This window comes from Mirounga leonina, unplaced genomic scaffold (assembly GCF_011800145.1).
Source record: "Mirounga leonina isolate KUSES-001 unplaced genomic scaffold, KU_Mleo_1.0 Mir_447, whole genome shotgun sequence".
Lineage (NCBI taxonomy): Eukaryota > Metazoa > Chordata > Mammalia > Carnivora > Phocidae > Mirounga > Mirounga leonina.
Window position 1 is genome coordinate 5676709 of NW_023270757.1, and position 23839 is coordinate 5700547.

Genomic DNA, 23839 nt, shown 5'->3' on the forward strand with positions numbered 1-23839 from the left:
CTTTCTTTCTTTCTTTCTTTCTTTCTTTCTTTCTTTCTTTCTTTCTTCTTTCTTTCTCAGAGCAAGAGAGAAAGAGAGCAGGGTTGGGGTGGCAAGGGGCGGAGGGAGAGGGAAAGAGAGAGAATCTCAGGTGGGTTCCATGCTCAGCTCAGAACCTGACCTCATTTGGGGGTTTGATCTCACAACCCTGAGATCATGACCTGCGCTGAAATCAGGAGTGGGATTCTTTACTGACTGAGCCACCCAGGTGCCCCTCAACACCTATTTATTGAATAAAATTAACATAAACACAGTGACAATCCACTGTGCCTTTGGAATTTAGATCTACTTGAAAGTCCTTGATTAGTACAGGAATGGTACTTGCCAAGGTTTTCCTCATGTAACTTATCCTGAAGAAACTAGTCTCCCCCTATAGACTGCAAACTCCAGTGGGCCTGGGCAAGGACAACCTCACCATTTTGTCCCCAGGACCACGCACAGAGTTGGCACTCCTATGTGCTATATGAATGAATGCACCAGTGAGTCCAATAAGCAGAGCAGCTTCGGGGAATGAGGTTCTTCCTAATGTGTTAGTTCCATAGAAAGTGTCAGGGAGGGGAGTGAAGAGGGGAGAGTTCCCATGTTTTGAATAATTTACTAAACTAAATCAAGATAAAAGGTTTAAGGGGAAACCACTTACCCTAATATGCCCTAGTCCTTGTTCTTTGGGAAAAAAAATAGGAAGATTCTGCCTTCTTTGGGGTTCCTTTAAAACAATTCAACCCCCCACAACCCTATTGCTTTTTCCTATTTTGTAAAGAGCGGTAGCTAGGAAGAAGTGGCATGAACCCTAAGCAGATTTCTTTCACAAACCCATTTACCCAAATTCCTTTTTGTGCCTCCCAATTTACCTCCAATGCTCACCTCCAACCCTAACACTGCCTCTCACCTTTTGTTGTTGTAGGTCTGGGGTTTCCGGGAAAGAACTCAGCCTCTTTGTTTCCCTTCAGAGAGCATTAGACATTTTATAGCTCCCTTTGAGAGTCTGCAAGAAGGGGACAGAAAAACATGGCTGCTAGGTCCTCTCAGGCACCCCGGGAACTCCATCTGCTCCTCAAGGCACTGTAGTGCCCAGGAAAGCCAGGTCAAGTTGAAAACAGAGTTCAGATGATGCTGAGCATGAGTTGTCAATGTGAATGAATGAATGAGGAGATTAGCCCCTCTGGCTCTCATGCAAGCTTGAGGTTGTCCCAGGAGGTGGACTTAGCTTATGGAAGCCCAGGCCTGCCTCTTACCCTGGCCTTTGGTACTACGTACGCCGACAGTCCTGTGGTTCTCCCTCCATACTAGCACCTCCTGCTGAGTCTGGAGGACCCTCCTCACCTTCCTCCATTTGGCTTCATCCAAACAGGGAGGTAACTAGATGCATGTGTCACTGAAGACCCACTGGCAGCATATTTTTGTGAAAAGGTACAAACTTTATGCTCTTAAGAGTAAGCTACAGTGTATCATATACATAGTTTTAGATTTAATGAAAGGACAGAGTGGTGAAAGATGATCGCCATCCGCCCTTAGCTGTAAAAGACAGGGGTTGAAGACAGACTGATGTTCTCATCACAGAAGGCTTTCCTTTGCTAGCTTTAACCTCCAAGATGCTGGTACATCTTCTCAACGGGAATGACAGAACAGCAAAAGCAAATTCTGCTCGAGTAATTTTTATTTATTTTTATTTATTTTTAAAGGTTTTATTTTATTTTATTTTTTTAAGGGAATACAAGCAGGGGGAGTGGGAGAGGGAGAAGCAAGCTTCCTGCGGAGCAGGGAGCCCGATGAGGGGCTCCATCCCAGGACCCTGGGGTCATGACCTGAGTGGAAGGCAGACGCTTAATGACTGAGCCACCCGGGCACCCAAGATTTTTTTTAAGTTTTATTTTACTATGTCATGTTAGTCATCATACAGTACATCATTTGTTTTTGATGTAGTGATCCATGATTCATTGTTTTCGTGTAACACCCAGTGCTCCATGCAGAACGTGTCCTCCTTAATACCCATCACCAGGCTAACCCATCCCCCCACCCCCTCCCCTCTAGAACCCTCAGTTTGTTTCTCAGAGTCCATAGTCTCTCATGGTTCATCTCTCCCTCCGATTTCCCCCCCTTCGTTTTTCCCTTCCTTCTCTTAGGCACCCAAGATTTTATTTATTTATTTGAGAGAGAGAGTGAGAGAGCGTGAGCAGGGGGGAGGGGCAGAGGCAGAGGGAGAAGCAGACTCCCCCCTGAGCAGGGAACCTGCCTGGAGGCTCGATCCTAGGACGCTGGGATCATGACCTGAGCTGAAGGTGCTTCACTGACTAAGCCACCCAGGCACCCCTGTATGAGTAATTTTTAAATGACCAAACACCAAAATTAGGATCAGAAGGAGCGGAGTTTAGGACTATGAAAAGGTTAAGGATGGATAACTGACATCCCTACAGCTAATATAATTAAATGACAAAATGTGCAAGACTGTACAACCTGCTTGAGGGCAGAAGCCCAGTTCTTACCACTTTCTGTCATCTGCCAGAGCCTCACATGATGTCCTGCCCACAAAGTGAGTCTTCCGCACATTTTAATTCACTAGAAATTTTTGAATTGTATCCTATGTGCAGAGCTGGGCAACCTGAGATCCCGAGTAGAATCTCTGGGGCAGTCTTCGGTTTGGGGAAATGCCAGCCACTGTGATTGATGGCAATGGAAACTCAGGCACTGAAAAGTGAAGTTTAAAAGAAATGGGGAAACATAGCTGGCGTCCAGACCATATTTATAATCAGGGCAGAGTGGCCAGCTCTGGAAAGCCTCTGTCATTGGATAGTTGAGGGGAATTAAGAAATTCAAATAGAAGGCAACTTTAAAAACTACGTTAAAAGAAATGGCAAATGCAAATGTTCACTTAGTATAGATCAAGTGTATCTTAATTCATACTAGCCCAGGTCCTATGGGTATTTAGAACAGGCAAAAGATGTCTCTTCTGAGAGAATTCTGGAAAACGATGGTCCATTTAAAAATAGTTCATTATTGTAAATAAGGACCTTACTTCAGGCTTTATGTCGCAGCAATCAGGCAGGACTATTAAAAGGAACACAAATGTCTGGAAAAAAGATTCCAGTGGGTCAATTCTTGGAAAGAAAGCTTAATCAGTATGAAAATGGGGACAATGTTCCAGGATGATGTGTGTTACTAAAAGCAAAGAATATGGTAATTAGATTAAAAGGGAAGAAATAGAAGCAAGTATGGGATTAATTTCAAATGGAAATACTATTCAAATGGTGTGGAGGGACAACAAAATTCAATTCCGGGGTTTCAGTTTTGTGGATCTGTTTCTTTCTCATGCCCTTGCGTGATTTAGAGCCTTTTTGAATGATAGTCTTGTCATCTAACAAATTTTCCTTTGATTCCTGAAGATGCATGTTTGTCTCCATCTTTAGTTAACCTGGTCATCAATTCCTGTGGAATAAGGAAGATGATGTGGATTCTGTAAGTAAAGTACTGACCAGCCAGTTTCAGGCCCTGAGCTATCAAACCTGGTTCTTAGAATCCACGTTCTCAAGTCTGGCCCTTTGTTTAGAGAAAGAAAAAAAAATCAATAGGGTGGCTTGAGGGAGACATTTCCCCATCTTCACTGAAGGCTGATGAGCAATTACTGAGGATCCTGTTGAGAAATTTGTGAACAATTGAAAGAGTTTATCTGATGGCTGACCAGCTGTGAAATTTAGCTTCGAGTATTTGATTCTTAAAGTGAGGGGGTTAATTTGGGAATTGTGAGTTTCCTTGTGTGGAAAAGGAGAATGGATTCCCTTTATTCTGTTAGCATACAAAAATCAACAACCCCAACCACATCTAAGTGAGAGGGAGAGTCCTCTGCTCAACAAAGTTAACATTCTTCTGTTTCTTCCCTTTCCTTTCTTATAATTTTGATACACTTACTTGGCTGCCTGTGTGTGTGTGTGTGTGTGTGTGTGCGTGAAGCCTAAAAGCCTGGGCTTTTGCTAAATGTGTGCCTTTAATTTTTATCTGATATACTTCTGTCATAAAAACATGTCTTGTCTTTTTGATCCCAATATAAAGCAGATGCACCACAAATGTTTGTTGACTCTGGTCCTTCTTCTAATAACAGTGATGGGAAATCCGGGAAAAGAATGTGTTGTTTTCCCAAATACTGCTCTGTAAATCTCAGACGATAAAGTACCAGCTAATTACCCCCTGGGTCCCAGGCTTTCACTGGGGCCTTCTAAAATACACAAAACTCAAGTGAAGGCATGACACCATTAGCCCTACATAATTCAAGCAAACAATAAATGTGTTTACTCTGCCTGGCTACTGACCACCTGCCTTTCCATCCCACCAGGCAGGTATCTATATATAGGATCTCCTTGTTTGCATTCCTGCAGAGAGTGAGCCTTTCTTTCCTTTAGGCCTCACCATCTGTGAAACTGAAAGAAGCTTGGGCCCCCGACAGCATGTGTCGTCTCTTACTTCAGCTGCTGGTGCTCCTGCCTCTAGGGAAGGCTGCACAGCAGCGGGATGGCTGCCCAAGTCAGAGTTCTGTCTCCCCTGTGCTCTTAGAAAGGGATCGCAGGGAGCTCCCCCTTGGCAACCATGAGGATGCTGAGGAGAAGCCAGATCTGTTTGTCGCCGTGCCCCACCTCATAGGTGCAGGAGAAGGCCAGAGGCAGAGAGAGAAGATGCTATCCAGGTTTGGCAGGTTCTGGAAGAAGCCCGAGAGAGACCTGCACCCACCCCAGGACGTGGTCCCTGAGCGCTTCCCACCTGGGACCCACGCCGTCACTCAGCCAAAAGATGGGCTGCAGATGGAGAAATCTCCCCTTCGGGAAGAGGCCAAGAAATTCTGGCACCACTTCATGTTCAGAATGAGTCCAGCTTCTCAGGGGATCATCCTGCCCATCAAAAGCCACGAAGTACATCAGGAGACCTGTAGGACAGTGCCCTTTGGCCAGGTATCTGCTTTGGAAGGGGAGGGGATCAGAGTTGGTAAGAAAGGGGCGGACAACTGGGACAGGTGCAGAGTAGGGGAGGAGGCTGCCAAGAGCCCGAGTCTCACCTAACTTCCAGATTGGATCCTTGGGCATTCATCATAACATGTGGCAAAGTATGATTAGACTTCCCAAATTTCCTTCTAACTTTCCATTGGTTTTTGGTATTCTGGAAATGCCGTCAGAACAGTATGACACTGCTGCTCAGATTAGTAATCATTCACACTGATGGCACAGACCTTTGTTTTAAGGGGCTTTACCTATTTTTATGCTGGAGGTGTTCTATCCGGAGAGGTAAGTAAGACCATACCCTCAGTTAGGAGAAGTGTGGGAACTTAGAGCGATAACCAGAATTTCTCTCCGGTTATACCTCTACACTCTATTGGGATGGGGACGAGCAGGTTGACTCTACCTGTAGATAAGGTGGGATACATTGGACTCCTCGACAAACATTCACATACACAAGTATCTTGGTCTTAATCCCTGAATTTCCCACCGGACCATTTCATAGGCTGTCCGATGGAACTTGCTACATCATTTCTAACGTTACTGCAGCAAAAAATGATTTAATTTAACTTATTTTCTCATAAGCTTTCAAAAAATAATATCAGTGTGGAATCACATTTTCTCCCCTCAGAAACACCTCTGACTTCATGTCGCATTGGCTGATTTGTGGTTATTATGATTGATTCTGCACTATTAAGACAAAGGGGCATTTTCTACTAGCCACTTCCTCCAGTCAGTCCTGGCAAGCGCTGCGCTCCAAATGTTAAATTAAATTGAGAAACTGCATCAGGTCCTTAAACACGAAGATACTGAACCCAAAGCAACGCACGAGAGAGTAAAATTTTACAGTGCAATAATGCTACCCAATTAAGCAGGCAGTGTTATCAGGTAATTGACTGTGTCACCAGTTAAGTATTCTGTCTGAAAAGGCAAAGATAGGTAGCAATAAGTCCATTATCTAATAATAATGACTGCTTTGTTGGCCATATTGCTCCCAAGAATCGTGCAATCGAATTGCCTTTGAAAGTCTTATTTTGAATTCTGTTACTAATTAAATTCAAATTAAGGTGTTTGACTCATGTATCTTGAAGGGCACGTAAAGCTAGGTGAAGGGGGGATGGGGGGGCAAAGGTGATATAATGCATGATGATTTGCAGACATATGTATTACTTTGCCCCATGCAACTTCATAGATTTGAACATACTATAGGTTCTGCAGAATAGAATAGAATTCATCTTGCTGTTCCGATCTACTCTATGAGCAGTTGAACAATCACGTATGGAGAATCTATTTTGCAAATGCGCTGTGGGGCTTAGAAAGATAAGGCACATTACTTGTATAGGAAGTTAGCCATTCGAATTTTTTCAACTGGTAACATCTAATTAGACAAAACTTAAAGTTTGGCATTTAAGATGTAAAGCATTTTCTCATTAACTTAGGGATTTCCTAAAGGCTAATTTATTAATCTACTCAATAAAAGAAATCTAGTTGAGGTGGCTTTATGCCCTTAGAGATTAGCCATCACTCAGATATTGTAATATATGCAAAATCGGAAAGTTTTTTCACATTTTAGTCTGAATTATCTCCAGACTTATAATAGTCTTTTGCTTCTGCATCATGTGTGTTAATGAAATGACTCAAGATAACTGAATGGAGATGTGTTTGCCTTGTAGACGATCACCCATGAAGACTGTGAGAAAGTAGTTGTACAGAACAACCTTTGCTTTGGGAAATGTGGGGCCGTTCGTTTTCCTGGAGCTGCGCAGCACCCCCACACATCCTGCTCCCACTGCTCACCTGCCAAGTTCACCACGATGCACTTGCAGCTGAACTGCACTGGCCTTGCCTCCGTGGTCAAGGTGGTGATGCTGGTGGAGGAATGCCAGTGCAAGATGAAGACTGAGCATGAGCATGGACACCTCCTCCAGGCAGGCTTCCAGGCAGGCTCCCAGGCAGAATTTCATGCCCAGGATCCCTTCATCCCAGGATTTTCCACTTAAAAAGAGATCCCACTATTACCTTTGAAAAGCAAAACTACAGCAGCAGCAAAGGTGCTGGTTTATTCAGCTTGGAAATGTTAGTGGGTGCACACTATTTTAAGGGAAAGGTGGTTCAAAAGTAGTGAGCTAGAACAATTTAGAGGCAATGGTGTTCATCTAGTTATGGGTACATATTTGGGTTCTAGTCTTGGCTCTGCCCCCCCGGGCAGGAGGATGTTAAGGAGTTGTGGAAGCTTTCTCCATCTCGAGGGCTTCATCTCTACGCGAGGGACTTGAATCAGATGATTGCTAAAGTCCTCTCCACTATGAATATTCCATGATCTAGGGTCTCCGAGTTCTGGTTAAAGCCCTCCATCTGAAGTTGGAAAAGAAAGAAAGTAGACCCTAAAAATTGGCTTCTTTAATGGCTTGTCAAAGCACCACCAAAAACACGTATCTAGTATCTGTAGGAAGGATTCTTTGCATCTCAGGCAACGTTTTATTTGCCCTCCATCAGATGATTATTTGACTTGCAGAGATGTAAGGAGTAGCTTGCTTGGCTGCCTCTTAATTTTTTTGATACGCCTCATATAAAGCTCTTAATGTCTGGTCCTTGGCTTTGAAGAAGGAACGGTAATGTTACTTTTAGTGGTTTATATAGGGACAGGAAACAATCATTGGTAGCCACGCAAGTATCTCCACGATGGGGAAATAAAAATATATGACCAGTACCAGGCTTAAAGATCAACTCATTGATGCCGATGAAAGTAACCAAAAAATTCCAGTGGACGTCAAATTAAATAAACTGCAAATGTTTAAAAATTGAAACAATTTACAGGTGAAATTCTTTATCCACATTCATTTTGGATTAGGTAGTAAGTTACAGGTCTGTGTTGGGATGACTGGTTTTTTGCTGTGTTCTAAAAACTTTGTATTACAGATTTTTGTTCGGTGAATGCTGTACTTGCAAGGTCTGAAAATATTCTGAATATTTTAATGTATTAAATTTTAGTGTATGATGCATTCTGGGAAATGTCATGGCATTCAGTTGTCTTAAATTTTGTCTTAATGGTTTTTTTTCTGTCCCATAACTTAAAGGTGCTATCTGGAGACTACATACCTGGAGCATTTCTCAAATGACTTCAGAGGCTAGTGATAATGCCTCAAGTGTTTCTTCTGACACTTCCAGCAGTTTTCTGTTAACAGAAAAATCACTGTCCTTGTGATTCCATTTCTCCTTCTGTATTTATTTGTACTCATACATTGTACAGGCCAGCTTTCCCTTGCCCTATTTCTTTTTCTATAATCATTCTTTAAAAAATTCATCTTCAAATTATTTTAATTATTTGAACCCTATTACTTACAGTATACACAGAAAGGCGTTTCCCAGAATATTGATTTTTTTTAAAGGAATCAATGTATACTTTGATTCTATTTCTCTTTAATCACACCATCTAACCTGGCGTTCTGAGGAAGCGGATGCGTTTATATTTAGTGTATATTCTACATCAAAGTAATAGAATATGTGATATACAGATACACATGTGGCATTTACATCAGAATATATTATACCCTTCGGTGGTCAAAGACAACCTAATTGGCCAAGATATGGTCAGAGGATGAAACTGTTAAGCATTAATGATAGCCCAGCTGGTCAATATATTGTGGTGCCAAAAGCTATTGAGCAGCTGCCTTGTGTGCAATCGCCTAGCCCTGATTATGTAAACCTGTCTCTGCCAATTGGACTGTCCTTCTCCTTACATGCTTACAAATCCCTTTTATTTATGCTTGCAAATAGACTCTCAAGCCCAAGCCCCAAACAATCATCAGTCTTATTCAAACTCTGCTCTGCTCTTTCCCCATGTGAATTCAAGACGAGACAGTGGATGGTGGTATCAGAGCTTACATCCATAGTGCAAACCTCATGAAATTGCCCACGTTCATCCATTTTTACTGGAAAAAATAAAGGCAGTTCTCAATGGTTCAACATAATACACGGGAGCACAGACACCTGAGAGAAACACACAAATATCGAACATCTATTAAGTGCCAGATATTATGCTGAGTCTCTTACGTAAGTTATAAGTTATATAACTTACATAACGCACAAAATACATATATTATACGATCTTCACAAACATCTTTTTAAAAATTTTATTTTATTTAAATCCAATTAATTAACATATAGTGTATTATTAGTTTCAGAGGCAGAGTTCAGTGATTCATCAGTTGCATACAACACCCAGTGCTCGTTACATCACGTGCCCTCCTTAATGCCCATCACCCAGTTACCCCATCCCCCCAGGCCCCTTCCCTCCAGCAACTCTCAGTCTGTTTCCTAGAGTTAAGAGTCTCTTATGGTTTGTCTCCCTCCCTGATTTCATCTTGTTTTATTTTTTCCTCCCTTCCCCTATGATCCTCTGCTTTGTTTCTTAAATTCCACATATGAGTACAATCCTCACAAAAATCTTATGAGGTGGGTAAATACCCTATTTTACAGGTAAGGAAAACAAGCCTTAAAAAGTTTAAGCAACCAGCCTATGGTCATTTGGAGCATATTTTCTATTTGTATTAAAATATTTGCTCATTCATTGCCCATCAGTTTAGCTCGATCTCTTTGAGGTCTCTTGCCTATGGGCCTCAAAGCTAATTTCTTTTACCTCTTGCTCAGCAAGCATATTTGAAGGACATCGATGTTCCCTCTTGAAAGAGAAATCATCCTTTGGTCAGGTTCTCAGCTAAGCATTGCCTTAACTGGAGAGGTGGTCATGGCAATTCCCTCATCAATCTTGGTCTCATTTTCTGCCCAGATAGGATGAGGGTGATAAATAATTACTGCAAAATTATTGTGGGGGCACCTGGGTGGCTCAGTCGGTTAAGTGTTCAACTCTTGATTTTGGTTCAGGTCATGACCTCAGGGTCGTGGGACTGAGCCCCATGTCGGGCTCCACGGGCAGTGGGGAGTCTGCTTGAGATTCTCTCCTTCTCCCTCTCCCTCTGCCTCTCCCCCTACTCATGCTCTCTCTCTAAAATAAATAAGTAAATCTTTAAAAAATTATTGTGATGATCAAGTGTAGATAGTAGCACATCAGAGAGCTTTATATTCTGTAAAAACACAAGGGCTTAGTTCACTCTTTTCCATTCAGATGATCTTTTAAAAAAATTGTTTTGAGAAATTTAAAACACATTATCTTTTGTGCAAAAGATATTATAGCAAACACTCAAATTTTTACCATCAGAATATTTGACATTTTGTCATCTCGTGCTTCTTGTCTATATTTGTTAAAGAAATAAACCATTTCACGTATAAGTAAAGTCCCCTCCAACCACCATGCTGGGTCCCATCCCCCAAACCCCTGACCTCTCAAGCCCTCAGGATTCCTATTTATACTTTCAGTATCCTTTTATATTTTTATAAAGGTATGCATATATCCATTTATAATAAATAGCATTATTTTTCTATATATGTTCCTTTATGCAGCATGTATTTATGGATCTACCAGGTATGTGCAAGATACAGTTCTTTTTTTTTTTTTAAAGATTTTATTTATTTGACAGAGAGAGATACAGCGAGAGAGGGAACACAAGCAGCGGGAGTGGGAGAGGGAGAAGCAGGCTTCCCGCTGAGCAGGGAGCCCGACGTGGGGCTCGATCCCAGGACCCTGGGATCATGACCTGAGCCGAAGGCAGACGCTTAACGACTGAGCCACCCAGGCGCCCGCAAGATACAGTTCTAGGTGCTGTGCATATAGCAAGAAAACAAGTCAGACAAGCTCCCTGCTCCCATAGAGCTTACATTCTAGTTGGGAGAGACAAGCAACTTGAGAATCAGTCAACCTGTTAATCAATCAACCAAAAAGGAAAAATATCAGGTGGCTGTAAGTGATATGCAAAGAACTGAGATAAGGAATTGTGCTAGAGGTTCGTTACCTTAGTTTGAGTAGTCTCTGAAAGGGTCACATGAAAGCTGTGAGTTTTTAATTATATCTATGATGTTCTGTTTGAATTGTTCTACAGTGATTTTTTTTTTCTCCACACAGAGTTCTGTCTAGTTTTTGTAACAGTTTTTAGTTTTTTTTTTTAAATGTATATTTTATCTCGATTCTAGAAACTTGGAATTAAATATTCCCTACAGAGAGTGGTTAGCTTAGCTTTGATAATTTATTTTTTCAGTGTACATAGTCTCTTTAAACTGTCAATTTAATTCCTAATTAAGAATGTCATGCATCTTCTTTTTTTTTTGAAACAGATTCTTTTTATTTTTTTTAAAGATTTTATTTATTTATTTGAGAGAGAGAGAATGAGAGAGAACACATGAGAGGGGGGAGGGTCAGAGGGAGAAGCAGACTCCCTGCCGAGCAGGGAGCCTGATGTGGGCCTCGATCCCGGGACTCCAGGATCATGACCTGAGCTGAAGGCAGTCGCTTATCCAACTGAGCCACCCAGGCGCCCTGTCATGCATCTTCTTAATTTTTATAAAGAATCTATTCTGTGTAAGACACTGTGCTGAGAACCCAGAGATAAGCAAAGATACATAAGACACATTTCCCTCTGCTCTGGAGCTTGCAACATTGTAGCAGAGATAATATGTGCAAATTACAAAGCAATAATGATAGTAATAATAGTAGGAGCTACCAATTATTGAGCCCTTACTATGTGTTCAAGTGCGAAAGCACTTCCTCATCTCCTAGAAATAGACATTTTATATCCATTTTTTTTTTGACAAGGAGAGTGAGAGTCAGAAAGCTTCATTCATTCAGTCCACAAATATTTATGGTAGCGATGAGCCTGGTCACTTTGCTGGGTACAAAGAATATAAATAATGGAATGCATGATTATTTGAATATAATTCCTGACCTTACAAAGTTTACAGTCGGGGAACAAGTAAATAAATACATTTGTTTCTGTAAAGCTAGAATGATGATCTTCCCACCATGCCCCCCTCAACCCCAAATTGAAATTCCACTTTCTCGTGAAGCCTTCCTTAAGCCCCGCACAAGGTCAGTGTAGCCTCGCATGATTTCATGGTGCTGTCTACCTTCACTTCCCAGCACTTGTTTCAGTTTATAATTTACCATCACTTGTGTCATCATCTCTCAAATCATAAGCTCCACGAGAGCAGGGATCATATTGGGTTTCTTTCACCATTGTAATCAATGTCTAGGAAAGAGCCCAGCACATAGTAGGTACTTAATACATTATTTTTTGTCTGCACAAAAGAAACAGTATCAGTAGATATCGTATGCTGAAGGTATATCACGTATCAGGCACTGTGCCAAACACTTCATATACATCGTTTCATTCAATCCTTGGGAAACTCTACAGGGTAGGGAGTACTGTATTATTTTGTAGGTGAAGATGCTCATATAAGTTAAATAACCCTCCCAAAGCAGCACTGTTCAAGAGCAGTAGAAGCTGAATGACTCCAAAATCCCAGATCTTTCCTAATATGCTACATTGCCTCAAGATAATAAACATTAAAAATATGTAAATAAATGTGTGTATTTATATATGCACATATATATATCCATGCATATACATATATATACATATACATAAACATAATATATACACACACATATAGAGTTAAACTCCTGGTTTATCCACTACTCTATTCCTTCTCTGATTCCCAGAGCCCATTATCCATCCATGCCTGTCTTAAGATACTTAATCAATGAGGATGCTTTCAGCTCAAGCACCGGAAAACACAACTCAGAATAAATTAAATTACAAAGGGATTTAGTATTTCAGTAACAAGAAGCATGGAAGGCAGTTAGTTTCCTGGTTGGTCAAGTAGGAAGCTCTACCATTCTTTCAAGGACTCGAGTTCCTTCCATCTTTCTGCTCTGTCACTCTCAGTGTGTCTTCCACAAGCTAAAACTCCCCTCAGTTACGACATGGCTGCTTGCACTTCCAGACATCATGTGTCACCATTCCCACACCAATGTCTATAGTAGATGAGAAGGATTCTCTCCCACTTTGCATCCCTTTTATTTATTTATTTATTTTTTGTCTCCCCTTTAAAGAGCTGAGTAAAATCAGTTACCCTGAGGATAATTAAACAAACAAAACCTTTGCTCTGACAGCAAGGAATAAAAAGGAAATGACGGTTGAGCAGGCAAACAACAGGGTCTGCCACAGCCCTTTGCCACTTTTTAACTTATGTAATCATTATTTATTTACTTATCTTTACTTCCAAATTGTAAACTCCTGAACAAGTTCCGTATATTTGAGATCTGTGTTACCCCTCTGCTTCTAATATAATGTTCTATGTTTTATATAGCATATAGTTTTAATATATTTTAAATGCATGACAGATACTGTTTTAAGTATCATAATATATACTTATATTTTAATATTTGTATCCTGGCATATATATAGAAACATAAACATATATATATACATAAAATGTATAATTTTAATGTTTTTCGTGAGATAAATGTTCAGTACATGTCAGCTTAATGAATGAATTTGGGGAGCTGCTCGTGGAAGAATAGGTAGTATAGATAGTGTGGGGAGTTTTGAATGACAGCCAACAGGTTTTAAGGACATATTTGGTAGGCAATAGGGAGTTTTTGAAGGTCTGCGAGCAGATTCGGATGGCATGGGTTTATAACAGTCACTCCAGAGGGGCTCATGAACCCCCTGAAATGTGCACATATATTGCAGGTATGGGCATCCTTCAGGGGAGAAGGTCCAGAATTCTAATGAGCTTCCCAAAGATTTCCATGAGCCAAAAATCTTAACAGTGGGTATGATAAATTGGAATGGAAAGAAAGCATGGGGGCCAGAAGAGCTGGAAGAAACCATGGAAATCGTGTGCACCAACCCCAAAGGACTGGAACTCAGGAAAGTCAGGTTTCCGCTTTCAGAACAGAGGATGAATCTGAAATACACATGGGTGGTTCCTCTTCACCTTGTTTCATCCAGGGCTCACATCCAGGAGCGTGCAGTGGTGAAATGTGTGAGTAATAATTCCCTGAGCAATGGAACGGACTAGTAGAAATACTAGTTCTCCAAAGCCAGGCCCCAATTATCCACCCACATTTCTGGGAGACAGCTCAGATTTTCCCTTAGTGCCTGCCTCCTTCTTATTCCTCTTATGTTATTTCCTCTTCCATTCCTCCAAAAAAAACAATTCCCAGTGATCCACCTGTGGGTGGGGACTCGAGTTAATATTTTACCAAGAAATTATCACAAGTTCCTCTTGTCTACCAGCTAAGGGAAACACACCTCCTAATGTCCAATGTTTAAAGAACCAGAATTTCCAGTAAGTGCTTTTTCCTAAGTCACAATTCTATTACTAAAAGGAAACCTGCATCCTGCCCAAACCTCAGGCAAGATATAGGTGAAAACTTAAGTGGATAGACAGATTTTACATCTTGCACCAGCTCAAGCAAGACACTCAAATGACACCCTCTTCGGGGGCCTGGGATCCATGGGATTTAGCAGGTGCCTTTGCGCGTAAGCAAATAATATCCTGGGGCTTTTCAGGACCATGGGGACATAGCGCGGACCTATACACGAAGTGGTTCCCAAATGGTCAGATATCACAAAAAGAGACTTTCTGCCCCCATTCTCCTGCTTGCCTGCAAAAGAGATTATGAGCCCTGGCACAGCTCTGAGGAAACTTGCAAAACAGGTAGAATTTTCTTTGGCGTCTACTTTTCCTCCTTTCTGCCTGCACCTCACTCTCGAGCTTTCCTCTCTCTCTTACCTTCACTTCTGGATATTCAAATTATCTACAATGGCCCAGAGCTCCTAAATTCAGGTCCATTTCTCTCTCTAGCCTGTCAGTGTATTCAGCCAATTAACATCTATTTAGAACCTATTAAGCATCGGGCACTGTGCTGATCCATTGGGGTATCAGGATGGTTATGACAGGTTCCTGCCCTTGGGACAGAATTTACCCCACTGAAGAGTTTGGATTTCAGCTTCTTAAATTTGGTCGTGTGTTAGAATTACCTATGTGCTTGTAAAATATAGAAACTGTGTTCCAGTGGGTGGCAGTAGGGGGTTGGGGACGGCAGGCAATCTTTGATATATTTTTAAAGCTCCACAGGTGATTTTGCCCCCAGGCCAGATCACGAAAAGGTGGAAGTCACTTGAAGAATTCCGGTCACAGGAATTATGAACACTTGCTCAGATCTCTTCGAGACCCAGAACATTATGCTGTTCTCCCAGCCCTTCTGGGTCCTCCTGTTATTCTCCATAGAAACCATCTTCTAAGTTCTTCAAATTTCATTTCTGTGCAATTCATGAGTAACATGACCCTTGCCCAGTTAACAAAAGTGGATTTTTCGCTCAGAGGAGATAGAGGTGTTTAATTGAATTTATTTTTCTCCCCCAAATAAATTGCTCTTTTTATCACATACCTATTACAAGTATTCCTTCATTGGCATTTAGCACTATAATTCAATAACTCCCAAATATCAGTGTGCCTAAAACTTACTTGGAGTGCTCACAAGCAATGCTTTCTTGGTTCCACAACTAAGGAGTATGATTCACTGAATTCAAGATATTCTTGGGAATCTGAATTTTTCTACCTTTTCGTTATAAAAATTTTCAAAAATACAAGCAAGTTGAAAAAAAATAACACCAAGAATACCTCCATAACCGCCACTTTAACTCAACAATGGTAGACATTTTGCCATATTTGCTTTATCTTTCAGTTTGTATAGATTGTGTATTTGTGTGTATTCACTCCATAATTTTAGACTGTTGAACCATTTGAAAGCAAATTGCAGATCTCATGACACTTCACCCTTACTCCTAGAATGAGGATATTCTTACTTAATAAGGATAGTATCATCATCACTGCTAAGAAAATGAAAAGTATTTTGAAAATCTCATCTAGTCATTTCTATGTTAACAGACGTCTTCTGGATCTTGTTCTCTCTGTCAAAATTACAGAGGTGGAAGTTTCAGACGTTATGGTGGGTCCATAGAGGAGGTCTTTGGGGAGCAAGCGGGACTTATGGGACAATCCAAATAAGTCTTGAGTTAGCTCTGAGGTTTCGCAAATCAGGGCAGACATCTTGCCAGAATGTTTATTCTGCTTGGCACAGAGTCTAAGAGAAGCCAGACAGGTCACGGAGCTGCTAGAATGCACTCCCCCACACACTAGTTTTAACTGTAAGAAAGCTGAAATATTCCTTCCTGCCCTGGGAAACTTCAAAAATAATTCTCCCGCCTTCATTCTTACAGTAGAAAGTTGAGTGGTGAGTGCACCAAAGGGCATCTAGAGCATTAAGGACACACCTAGCTTAAAGGGTAAGATTTGCCTCAGCGGAAATGACCAGTGGAATGATTCCCTGCTGTGACTCAAGGGTTAACATTGTGGCCCAGCGTCCTGCTTTGGGGGAGCTGTAAGAAATAAGGATCATGGGAGGTGTAGTGTGATACGTTTCCAGGCTCTCTAATACTGTCTCCAACTCTAATACTGTTGCACACAGGGTAATTTTGACATGATTTTTTAATATTTACAGGGTTCCTGTAAAAGACTTCGTGATGACAGTTGGTGATTCCCGTGGCAATTAATGAATGACTGCACAACTGTGATCAGATTGCTTTAGGAAAGAGTCTCTCAGAATGCTGGCTTTCACAGATCCAGGCCTGGAGATGATTCTTGGGTGCAAAATTTTCTAAACCTAAGGTTGACCCCATTTGATTATTGCCTCCATGGCTCTGTAGGGTCGTATCTCCAGGTTCTTCCCAAACAGCAATAGTGGAATACGAAAAGGTGGAGTGAACAAGGAGGTTGCTTGCTAGAACAGGTATGAGCCTGGGGATGACTTTTTTTTTTTTTTTTTTGTAATGCAGTTACAGTGAAAGTTACTCCTTGACTAAGAGAGCAAAGAACAAGATTATCGATAGAAATGGAGTGTGTGTATGTGTGTGTGTGTGTGTGTGTGCGCGCGTGTCTTTGAGTTTGGCAGGTATTGTTATCCCAAGCAGCACAGGTATTTAATTAACCCAAGATGTGGTTAGTGCATTCTAAGTCGTTAGTCAATTTTTTTTCGTTGCTTCCACTGAATTCCTCCGTTATGTGTTTGCTGTCCCCATGCTGTTCATCATGACCCTCTGAGCCTGAACGGCCTATGGAATTTTCTCCACCATCTTTATATTCTGTAGCCAGCTAAGTCTGAGGCTTCCTGCTGTGACCTCTGCAGTGAAAGGATGAAATGTCAGGTGGCCTCATTTTTTTCATCTGCTACATGTAGATACCAAGAACCCAAAGCAGATCTGTGAGTTAGGATATTTGGAAACCAACGGGAAGTTAATTCTCCAAAGTGTTTTAGAGCCATAACATATAGCAGAAAGTGCTATTCTTATTACCTTTGGCACCCAGGTTTTTCTAGAAGGACTCAGATTATTTTATTCCACTGGTCAACATTATCTCTGCATGAGCCATGTGGGCTGTCTCTTTTAGAGTCTTCATCTCCTTTCCTGGAGCTGAACATGCCCCCTTTTTCCTTCTCCTTTCTGAGAGCTCAGCATGTCTTGCTCTGGAGTCTACGTGAAGATGGAGGCCATTGAATTTTCCCTTTTCTCCCCTTCAAAATATCCCATCTGCTCACCCTCTGGCTCTTCTTTTGTTTCTGACTTTGAGAATTAAGTAACTGTTCCTTCTCCTACCAAAGATAACTCTCCTATTTGGATTTTTGATTCTACTGGTGCCCCTGCCCCACACTTTGTTTAAGCTCTGAATTCTTTCTTTTTTTTTTTTTTAAGCTTATTTATTTGAGTAATCTCATACTCAACATGGGGCTCGAACTCATGACCCTGGGATCAAGAGTCACATGCTCTTCTGACTGAGCCAACCAAGCGCCTCTAAGGTCTGCATTCTAACTTCTCTTCCTCTTCTATGTTTTTTTTTTTTTAAAGATTTTATTTATTTATTCATGAGAGACAGAGAGAGAGAGGCAGAGGGAGAAGCAGGCTCCCAAGGAGCAGGGAGCCCGATGTGGGACTCGATCCCAGGACCCTGGGATCATGACCTGAGCCGAAGGCAGACGCTTAACCATCTGAGCCACCCAGGCGCCCTCTTCTATGTTTTTTAAATATTTAGTTATTTGAGAGAGAGAGAGAGGGAGTGCAAGTGAAGGGAGGCGCGGGTGGGGGTCGGAGAGAGTGAATCCTGAGCAGAATCCCTGCTGAACATGGAGCCCCACACCAGGCTCCATCTCACCACCCCAAGATCACGACCTGAACCGAAACCAAGAGTCAGATGCTTAATCAGCTGAGCCACCCAGATGCCCCTTCCTCATCTCTATTTTTATGTCTTAGAGACAAACCAGCCCCCCGCCGCCCCATCCTCACCATCTCTTTGGCTATTGTTTTTATAATAAAATCTCTCAATGAAATTCTCAATCTCTTCTCTTCATGCAATGAGGTCTCAGCATCATCAAAATGACCCTGTTTTTAATATGTCCTTTACATTGAACCGGGGTAGAACTTATCATCTTTCTAGACCCATTTTACTTCTGTCTTGGATCTCTATTAATCCCATTTACTTAAGTTAAGCTATTTTCTAAAAACACTACTTGTAAAAATTGTTCTTAAAAGCACATTTTCTTTTTTTTTAAAGCACATTTTCAAAAAAAATAAAATAAAAATAAAAGCCCATTTTCCTTCCACTTTCTACCTCAATCCACATTTCTCCAAAAGATGAGGGATCGGAGTGACCTACCCAGAGCATCACTTCCTCCTGTGTTGGAAGAACCCATGTGTGAAACCGCTGAGTCTCATTGCTGAGAATGGCAGCTACCTTCGGACGGAGAAAAGGAGACCCTTTTCCTGAAGAGCCCTGACTTTTGAATTCTGACGATGGGTGGCTTTCATTATCAAATGGGTTTGCTAAAACTTAATCAGCCAAAGACTGCCAGGGACAAGCCTGTAACCGGACAAAAATCAGATTTCTTGCCCTTCAAGGAGGGAGGGCTCTTTAGAGAAGTACCACTAGACAAGTAGGAGGGGTGAGCCCAATGTCAATTGGGCTTTCACTGAAGGATTTTGAAGATGGTCGAAGGGAAGCAGGGATCAGTTTTGGATCGATTGTTATATTGAGGTGGGATTAGAAAAAGAGGGAACTAATTAGGAATTGGGTGCTGTCGTGAGGTGAAGTTGGCCAAGCATTTGGGTATCCCCAGTAATAAATGAAAATAGCAAGTGGTCTGAGGCATCACTGGTCAGTAATCACCCAAAGAGGGGGTCATTGTAGTAATTTATATCTGCCGCGTGACCTTGGCAGAAACAGTGTTTGCTATTAACTTGGCAGCTGGCTTGACCTGTGTCTCTCCTCCCAGCCTGATTAATGATGGGGCTTCTTTTCTCTTTTCGGTCCCAGTTGATTTTCATGCTTTCAATTCCAAATAAATTTTAACTCTTTCAGTGTCCTGGATTCTAAATTCACCTGAACATTCACCAGGATATGTTTTCTCAGCAGCACTTAACGAACTGTAAGGATTTTGAGTTCATCTTGATTTAGCTTAATAGAAACCTCTAGAGCAAGAATCAAGCAACCCTAAAAAGTTGAGATGAAGCCATGTGGCTTTACTCATAGGTTTCAATTTAGGATATGGAGAATTTTTTTTTTTTTAAAGATTTTACCCATTTGAGAGAGAGGGAGAGAGAGAGCACAAACAGGGGGAGGGGCAGAAGGAGAAGGAGAGGGAGAAGCAGGCTTCCTGCTGAGCAGGACTTGATCCCAGGACCCCAGAATCATGACCAAAGCTGAAAGCAGACGCTCAACCGACTGAGCCACCCAGGTGCCCCTATGGAGAACTTTTTAAAATGTTCTACTGCTCTGCATTTTGATGATGCCATGGCACTCACTAATAAAGTCTTTCTAGGTTACCTTACTCCAGAAGCTTATATTGGCTCCTCATTGGAAATAGCGTTGAATTTGAGGCTCACCATGATTTGACTCTATTCTACCTTTGGATTCTCTTATCTTTCCATGTATTTTACTTTTGAGCCACACTGGATGGACTGCCGTACCTTCATGTCTCCATGCCTTGCATACCCTTTCCCCTATGCTGGAGGGATCCTTTGTCCCAAAGTCCTGTTCTTATTTGCCTGATGCAAGAACCTTTCTCCATGAAGCCACTCCTGAACCACTCTGTTGACATGGCTAGGTGTTTCTTTAGCACTCCCAAATGTGACTCTGCTTAGCATTGCTTTTGTTCTATCTCCTAAGCACGCAGTGATTTTTAGAGTTATCTTTAATATCTGAAAAAAAGTTTATTTTACCTACTCTCCATATCCTAAAGCAGATTCTTAACCTGATGTTCGTGACTTCATTGTGGTCCTCTGGAGGCATGGGAAAGTGGGGCAGCTTCTGAAATTTTATTCATAAATATATATGTACATGTTTATATAATTGTGTGTATACACACGCACTTTGTTGGGAAAGAGGGTCCCTAACTTTCATTGGATGCTCAAAGAGATGTGTAACCCAAAAGAGGTTAAGAACAACTCTTAGAATATGAGACTGTTCTGGAATGGGCACTCTGCCACTCAAACAGATGGGGGAGATGACTATAAGCAACCAAGAAATCATGAATGTGCATCAAATGTGGGTGCTTAGGGCATGGTACCCAGCTGGGCAGGTGGAGAACGCCATCCACCCAAAGCTGCCAAGGGCTATTAGCCAGTGTTGATTAAACTCTGGACTGCACTTGCACTGACTTTTGGAAATTGCAGTCAAACCCAGTCCTCCCCAGTCACGGCACAGAAGCACATTAGTTGGCTGAGTTTATCCACATAAATGCCCTGACTGTGCCTTTGTGGAGAAGTGAAGTTGGCAGTTGCAGCAATGCTGCTGGTTCTTGCCTACTTTTTCAATTCCCAGATAAATATTAGTTTGATTAATAATCATCTTTCAGCTAGTCACAGGAAGGATGAAGTAGACTAGAATTCTGGAGGGAGAATATAGCAGATATATCTTCTCTCCATCCTTACAGTGAATAGAAAAGCGTCTCAAAAAAGATTACATGATGCCATATCTCCCTTACCCTTTCATTATGAAACAGGAGTCAAGTATATGGGTTGCGACATAATACAGTCATGCTTATGACTTGACCTTCAGTGTAAGGGACAGATAGGCCCTTGATTAGACTTCTTAAGTGCCCATGCTAGAAAGATCATGATTTTGAGAATGGTTTTCCTTCCACTTCTCTCCTTCCACGTCTTATTTAGAACATTCTCTGTGAAATGGGCTTGGCTGATAAGAGACAGGTTAACGCATGACAAAGTGCATGAAAAATACATATACTTCCAATTGTCACAGCATTCACGTGCCACTCAACTAATTCTCATTTTGGTACTTGTTGAAATCATTTGCCAAAAAATTATTCCTTCTCACAATAGTATACTAAAAGAGAGCAAAATAATATGCAATTCAGGTACTCAAATTTTGGAAGTAAAACTCCACGTTTCTCCTATGCCCAAAGTGACGAGTTATATTTCCTTCCTCCCTTCCTTCCTTTCCTTTTCCTCCCTGCCTTTCCTCCCTCCCTCCTTCGGTTTATTTATTTGAGAGAGAAAATGTGAGTGGGGAGAAGGGCAGAGGGAGAGAAAGAATCTCAAGCATACTCTGCACTGAGCCAGACATGGGGCTCCATCCCACAACCTCGAGATCATGACCCGAGCAGAAATCAAGAGTCTGACACTTAAAGGACTGAGCCACCCAGGCACCCCTGTATTCTTTCTTTCCTTCTTCTCTTCTCTTCCCTTTCTCTTTCTCTCTTTCTAAGATTTTATTTATTTATTTGAGAGAGAGTGAATGAGAAGGAGAGGGCGAGAGAATTTGAAGCAGACTCTGCACTGAGCACAGAGCCGGACATGGGGCTCAATCCCACAACCTTGAGATCATGACCTGAGCCAAAACCAAGAGTCGGAAGCAGGGGCCCCTTTCTTTCTTTCTTTTCAAACAAACCAAGTTACAAAGATCCTACTACATAAAATGCATTATGAAAACCAAAGACAATTCTTTCAAAAGCAATTGTCACAGCCTCCCAACCTAGTTATGCATAAATGGAGGAGCTGATTTCTTAATCTGAAAGGCAATAAAACTTGCATATAGTCAAATCAATCCCAATCATTGAATTCCATTGGGGGTAAAAGACAATATTTCAGGTCAGTAGCTCTAAAACTTGAGTGTGCATTAGAATCACCTGGAAGGCTTGTTAAACACTGATTGCCGGGCTTCACCCCTGACACTTCTAATACAGTAGATCTGGGGTGGAGCTGGAGAATGTGGATCTCTCACTAGTTCCCAGGTAATGTTGATGCTGCTGGTGTGAGGACTATGATAATCACTGATGTAGGTCTTTAAGGCCCTAAGGTGTTTGTAATTGATTCATAAATCGGAACACAACATGTTTAAAAATACCTAGCAATACAAGGTAACATATGGGTCCAAAATAAGCTTCATGTGTGTGATATAAGTACGGTGGTGGGAGAGTACTCTGGGCTGGTAGGATTTGAACTGACTCCCAAGTTTGGATAAAGATCATCAGAGAGGAAGACGAAGGGCATCCTAGGAAGGGTAAACGAACCAAGTTCATTTGAGCTAAGACTGGAGAGGTAAGTAGAGGCAAGTTTGTGAAGGGCTTTCAATGCCATCCTCTAAGTTCAGATTTTATGCATCAAGTAATATTCTTCCATCCACACATTATCTCCTCCTGTGGCATACAGGCACCAAGATTTAGCGCTACACGACTCCAAACACTGTAGTACTGCATCCAGAGTACTGTTCGGGTTAGGTGAGGGAAGAGAGGGGAGTTTTAGTATGTCTCTGCTGTTTGGTAAGATACCAACTTAACGCCGGGAGGTGGATTATTTACAATGTTGAGTCAACTTATTTTTCCTAGGTTGCAGGGATGGGAAAGCTGACAACTTTCGGTTGTCTCCTTAAATACGGAGTAAAGCTTGTTTGGGTATGCACTGAGGTTGCCGACAGGACCAGGCAACATCTCAGATGGCCGGGGCGACTCTGGCTCTTGCCGCATAGAGGGTCCGAAGAGGCAAGGCCACGCACTAGAATCCAGTGCCTTTCAATATTTAAGGTGCCCATGTAGGAATCACCTGGACATCTTGTTAAAATGCAGATACTGATTCAGCAGATCTGAGGTGGTGCGTTTCTAACACGTTCCCAGAGGATGCAGATGCCGCGGGCGCACTTTGAAACAAGGTACCAGGGGACATCCCGAACGCGTTAGCGGAAGACAGGGGCCTGCTGGCCATTATCCCTGAAGGAGGAGGGATACTTGCAGTCCTTACGGGAAGGCCCCTCTGCGGTCCCCCAGCGAGCGGGACGGTGAGGGTGTGGGGACGGAGAAGGACGGCCCGGGCACCGCTGGGAAGGTGGCAGCGCGGAGGGCGGAGGCGCCAAGGTGCGTCAGGTACGAGTGTTCCGGGGGCGGCGGGCCCGCGCCGCACGCGGTCTCGGGCCGCGGCGCATCTCCTCCCGCCCGCGGCGCGATTTCTGCTCTTTCGGCCCTCGGCGGCCCCCATCGCGGCCCCCATCGCGGCCCCCATCGCGGCCCCCATCGCGGCCCCCATCGCGGCTCCCATCGCGGCTCCCGGGGGCCGAGCGGGGACGGCGGCGGCCGGTGGCTCCAGCGCGCGGGCGGGCGCACACCCACCCCGCCGGCCCCGGCGCTCCGGCTCCCGGAAGCGGAAGGGAAGCGCGGCCCGGCCTGGGCGACGGCGGCGCCGGCGCCGGAGGAGGCGGGGGAAGAGCGGCTGGCGGCCGCGAGAGCAGCGGCGGCGAGAGGCGAGCCTGCCGGCGCCGGTGAGTGTGTGCAGGCGCGGGGCCGACGCGGCCGCCCCCACCCC

The 23839-nt window shown here is 42.7% G+C and overlaps 3 protein-coding genes and 1 long non-coding RNA gene across 8 annotated transcripts in view; 2 read left to right on the top strand and 2 right to left on the bottom strand.

Moving 5' to 3' along the window:
• The first annotated feature begins 3619 nt into the window (after nt 1–3619).
• On the top strand, nt 3620–7238 carry CER1 (cerberus 1, DAN family BMP antagonist). Its single transcript, XM_034987967.1, has 2 exons — nt 3620–4973; nt 6689–7238. Exons 1-2 carry the CDS (start codon nt 4476–4478, stop codon nt 7013–7015), a joined length of 825 nt encoding a protein of 274 aa, XP_034843858.1. The 5' UTR covers nt 3620–4475; the 3' UTR covers nt 7016–7238.
• A 50-nt stretch (nt 7239–7288) lies between these two features.
• The window catches only part of LOC117999057, a 20747-nt gene continuing 4196 nt past the window's right edge, over nt 7289–23839 (bottom strand). Inside the window, exons 3-4 of the long non-coding RNA XR_004676190.1 lie at nt 8115–8190; nt 7289–7370 (exon numbers count right to left, since the gene is read on the bottom strand). This is a non-coding gene — a long non-coding RNA (uncharacterized LOC117999057). The remainder of the gene's footprint in view (nt 7371–8114; nt 8191–23839) is intronic.
• LOC117999056 lies at nt 21872–23524 on the bottom strand. Its single transcript, XM_034987973.1, has one exon. It carries the CDS (start codon nt 23513–23515, stop codon nt 23099–23101), a length of 417 nt encoding a protein of 138 aa, XP_034843864.1. The 5' UTR covers nt 23516–23524; the 3' UTR covers nt 21872–23098.
• ZDHHC21 (zinc finger DHHC-type palmitoyltransferase 21) overlaps nt 23135–23839 on the top strand; it is a 60301-nt gene continuing 59596 nt past the window's right edge. For 4 of the 5 annotated variants that reach the window (XM_034987968.1, XM_034987970.1, XM_034987972.1 and 1 more), the window contains exon 1: nt 23724–23795. The gene's annotated coding sequence lies outside the window, so the exon portion shown is untranslated. Of the gene's footprint in view, nt 23193–23723; nt 23796–23839 lie in introns of those variants that run through there. The other variant, XM_034987969.1, reaches the window with a different exon arrangement.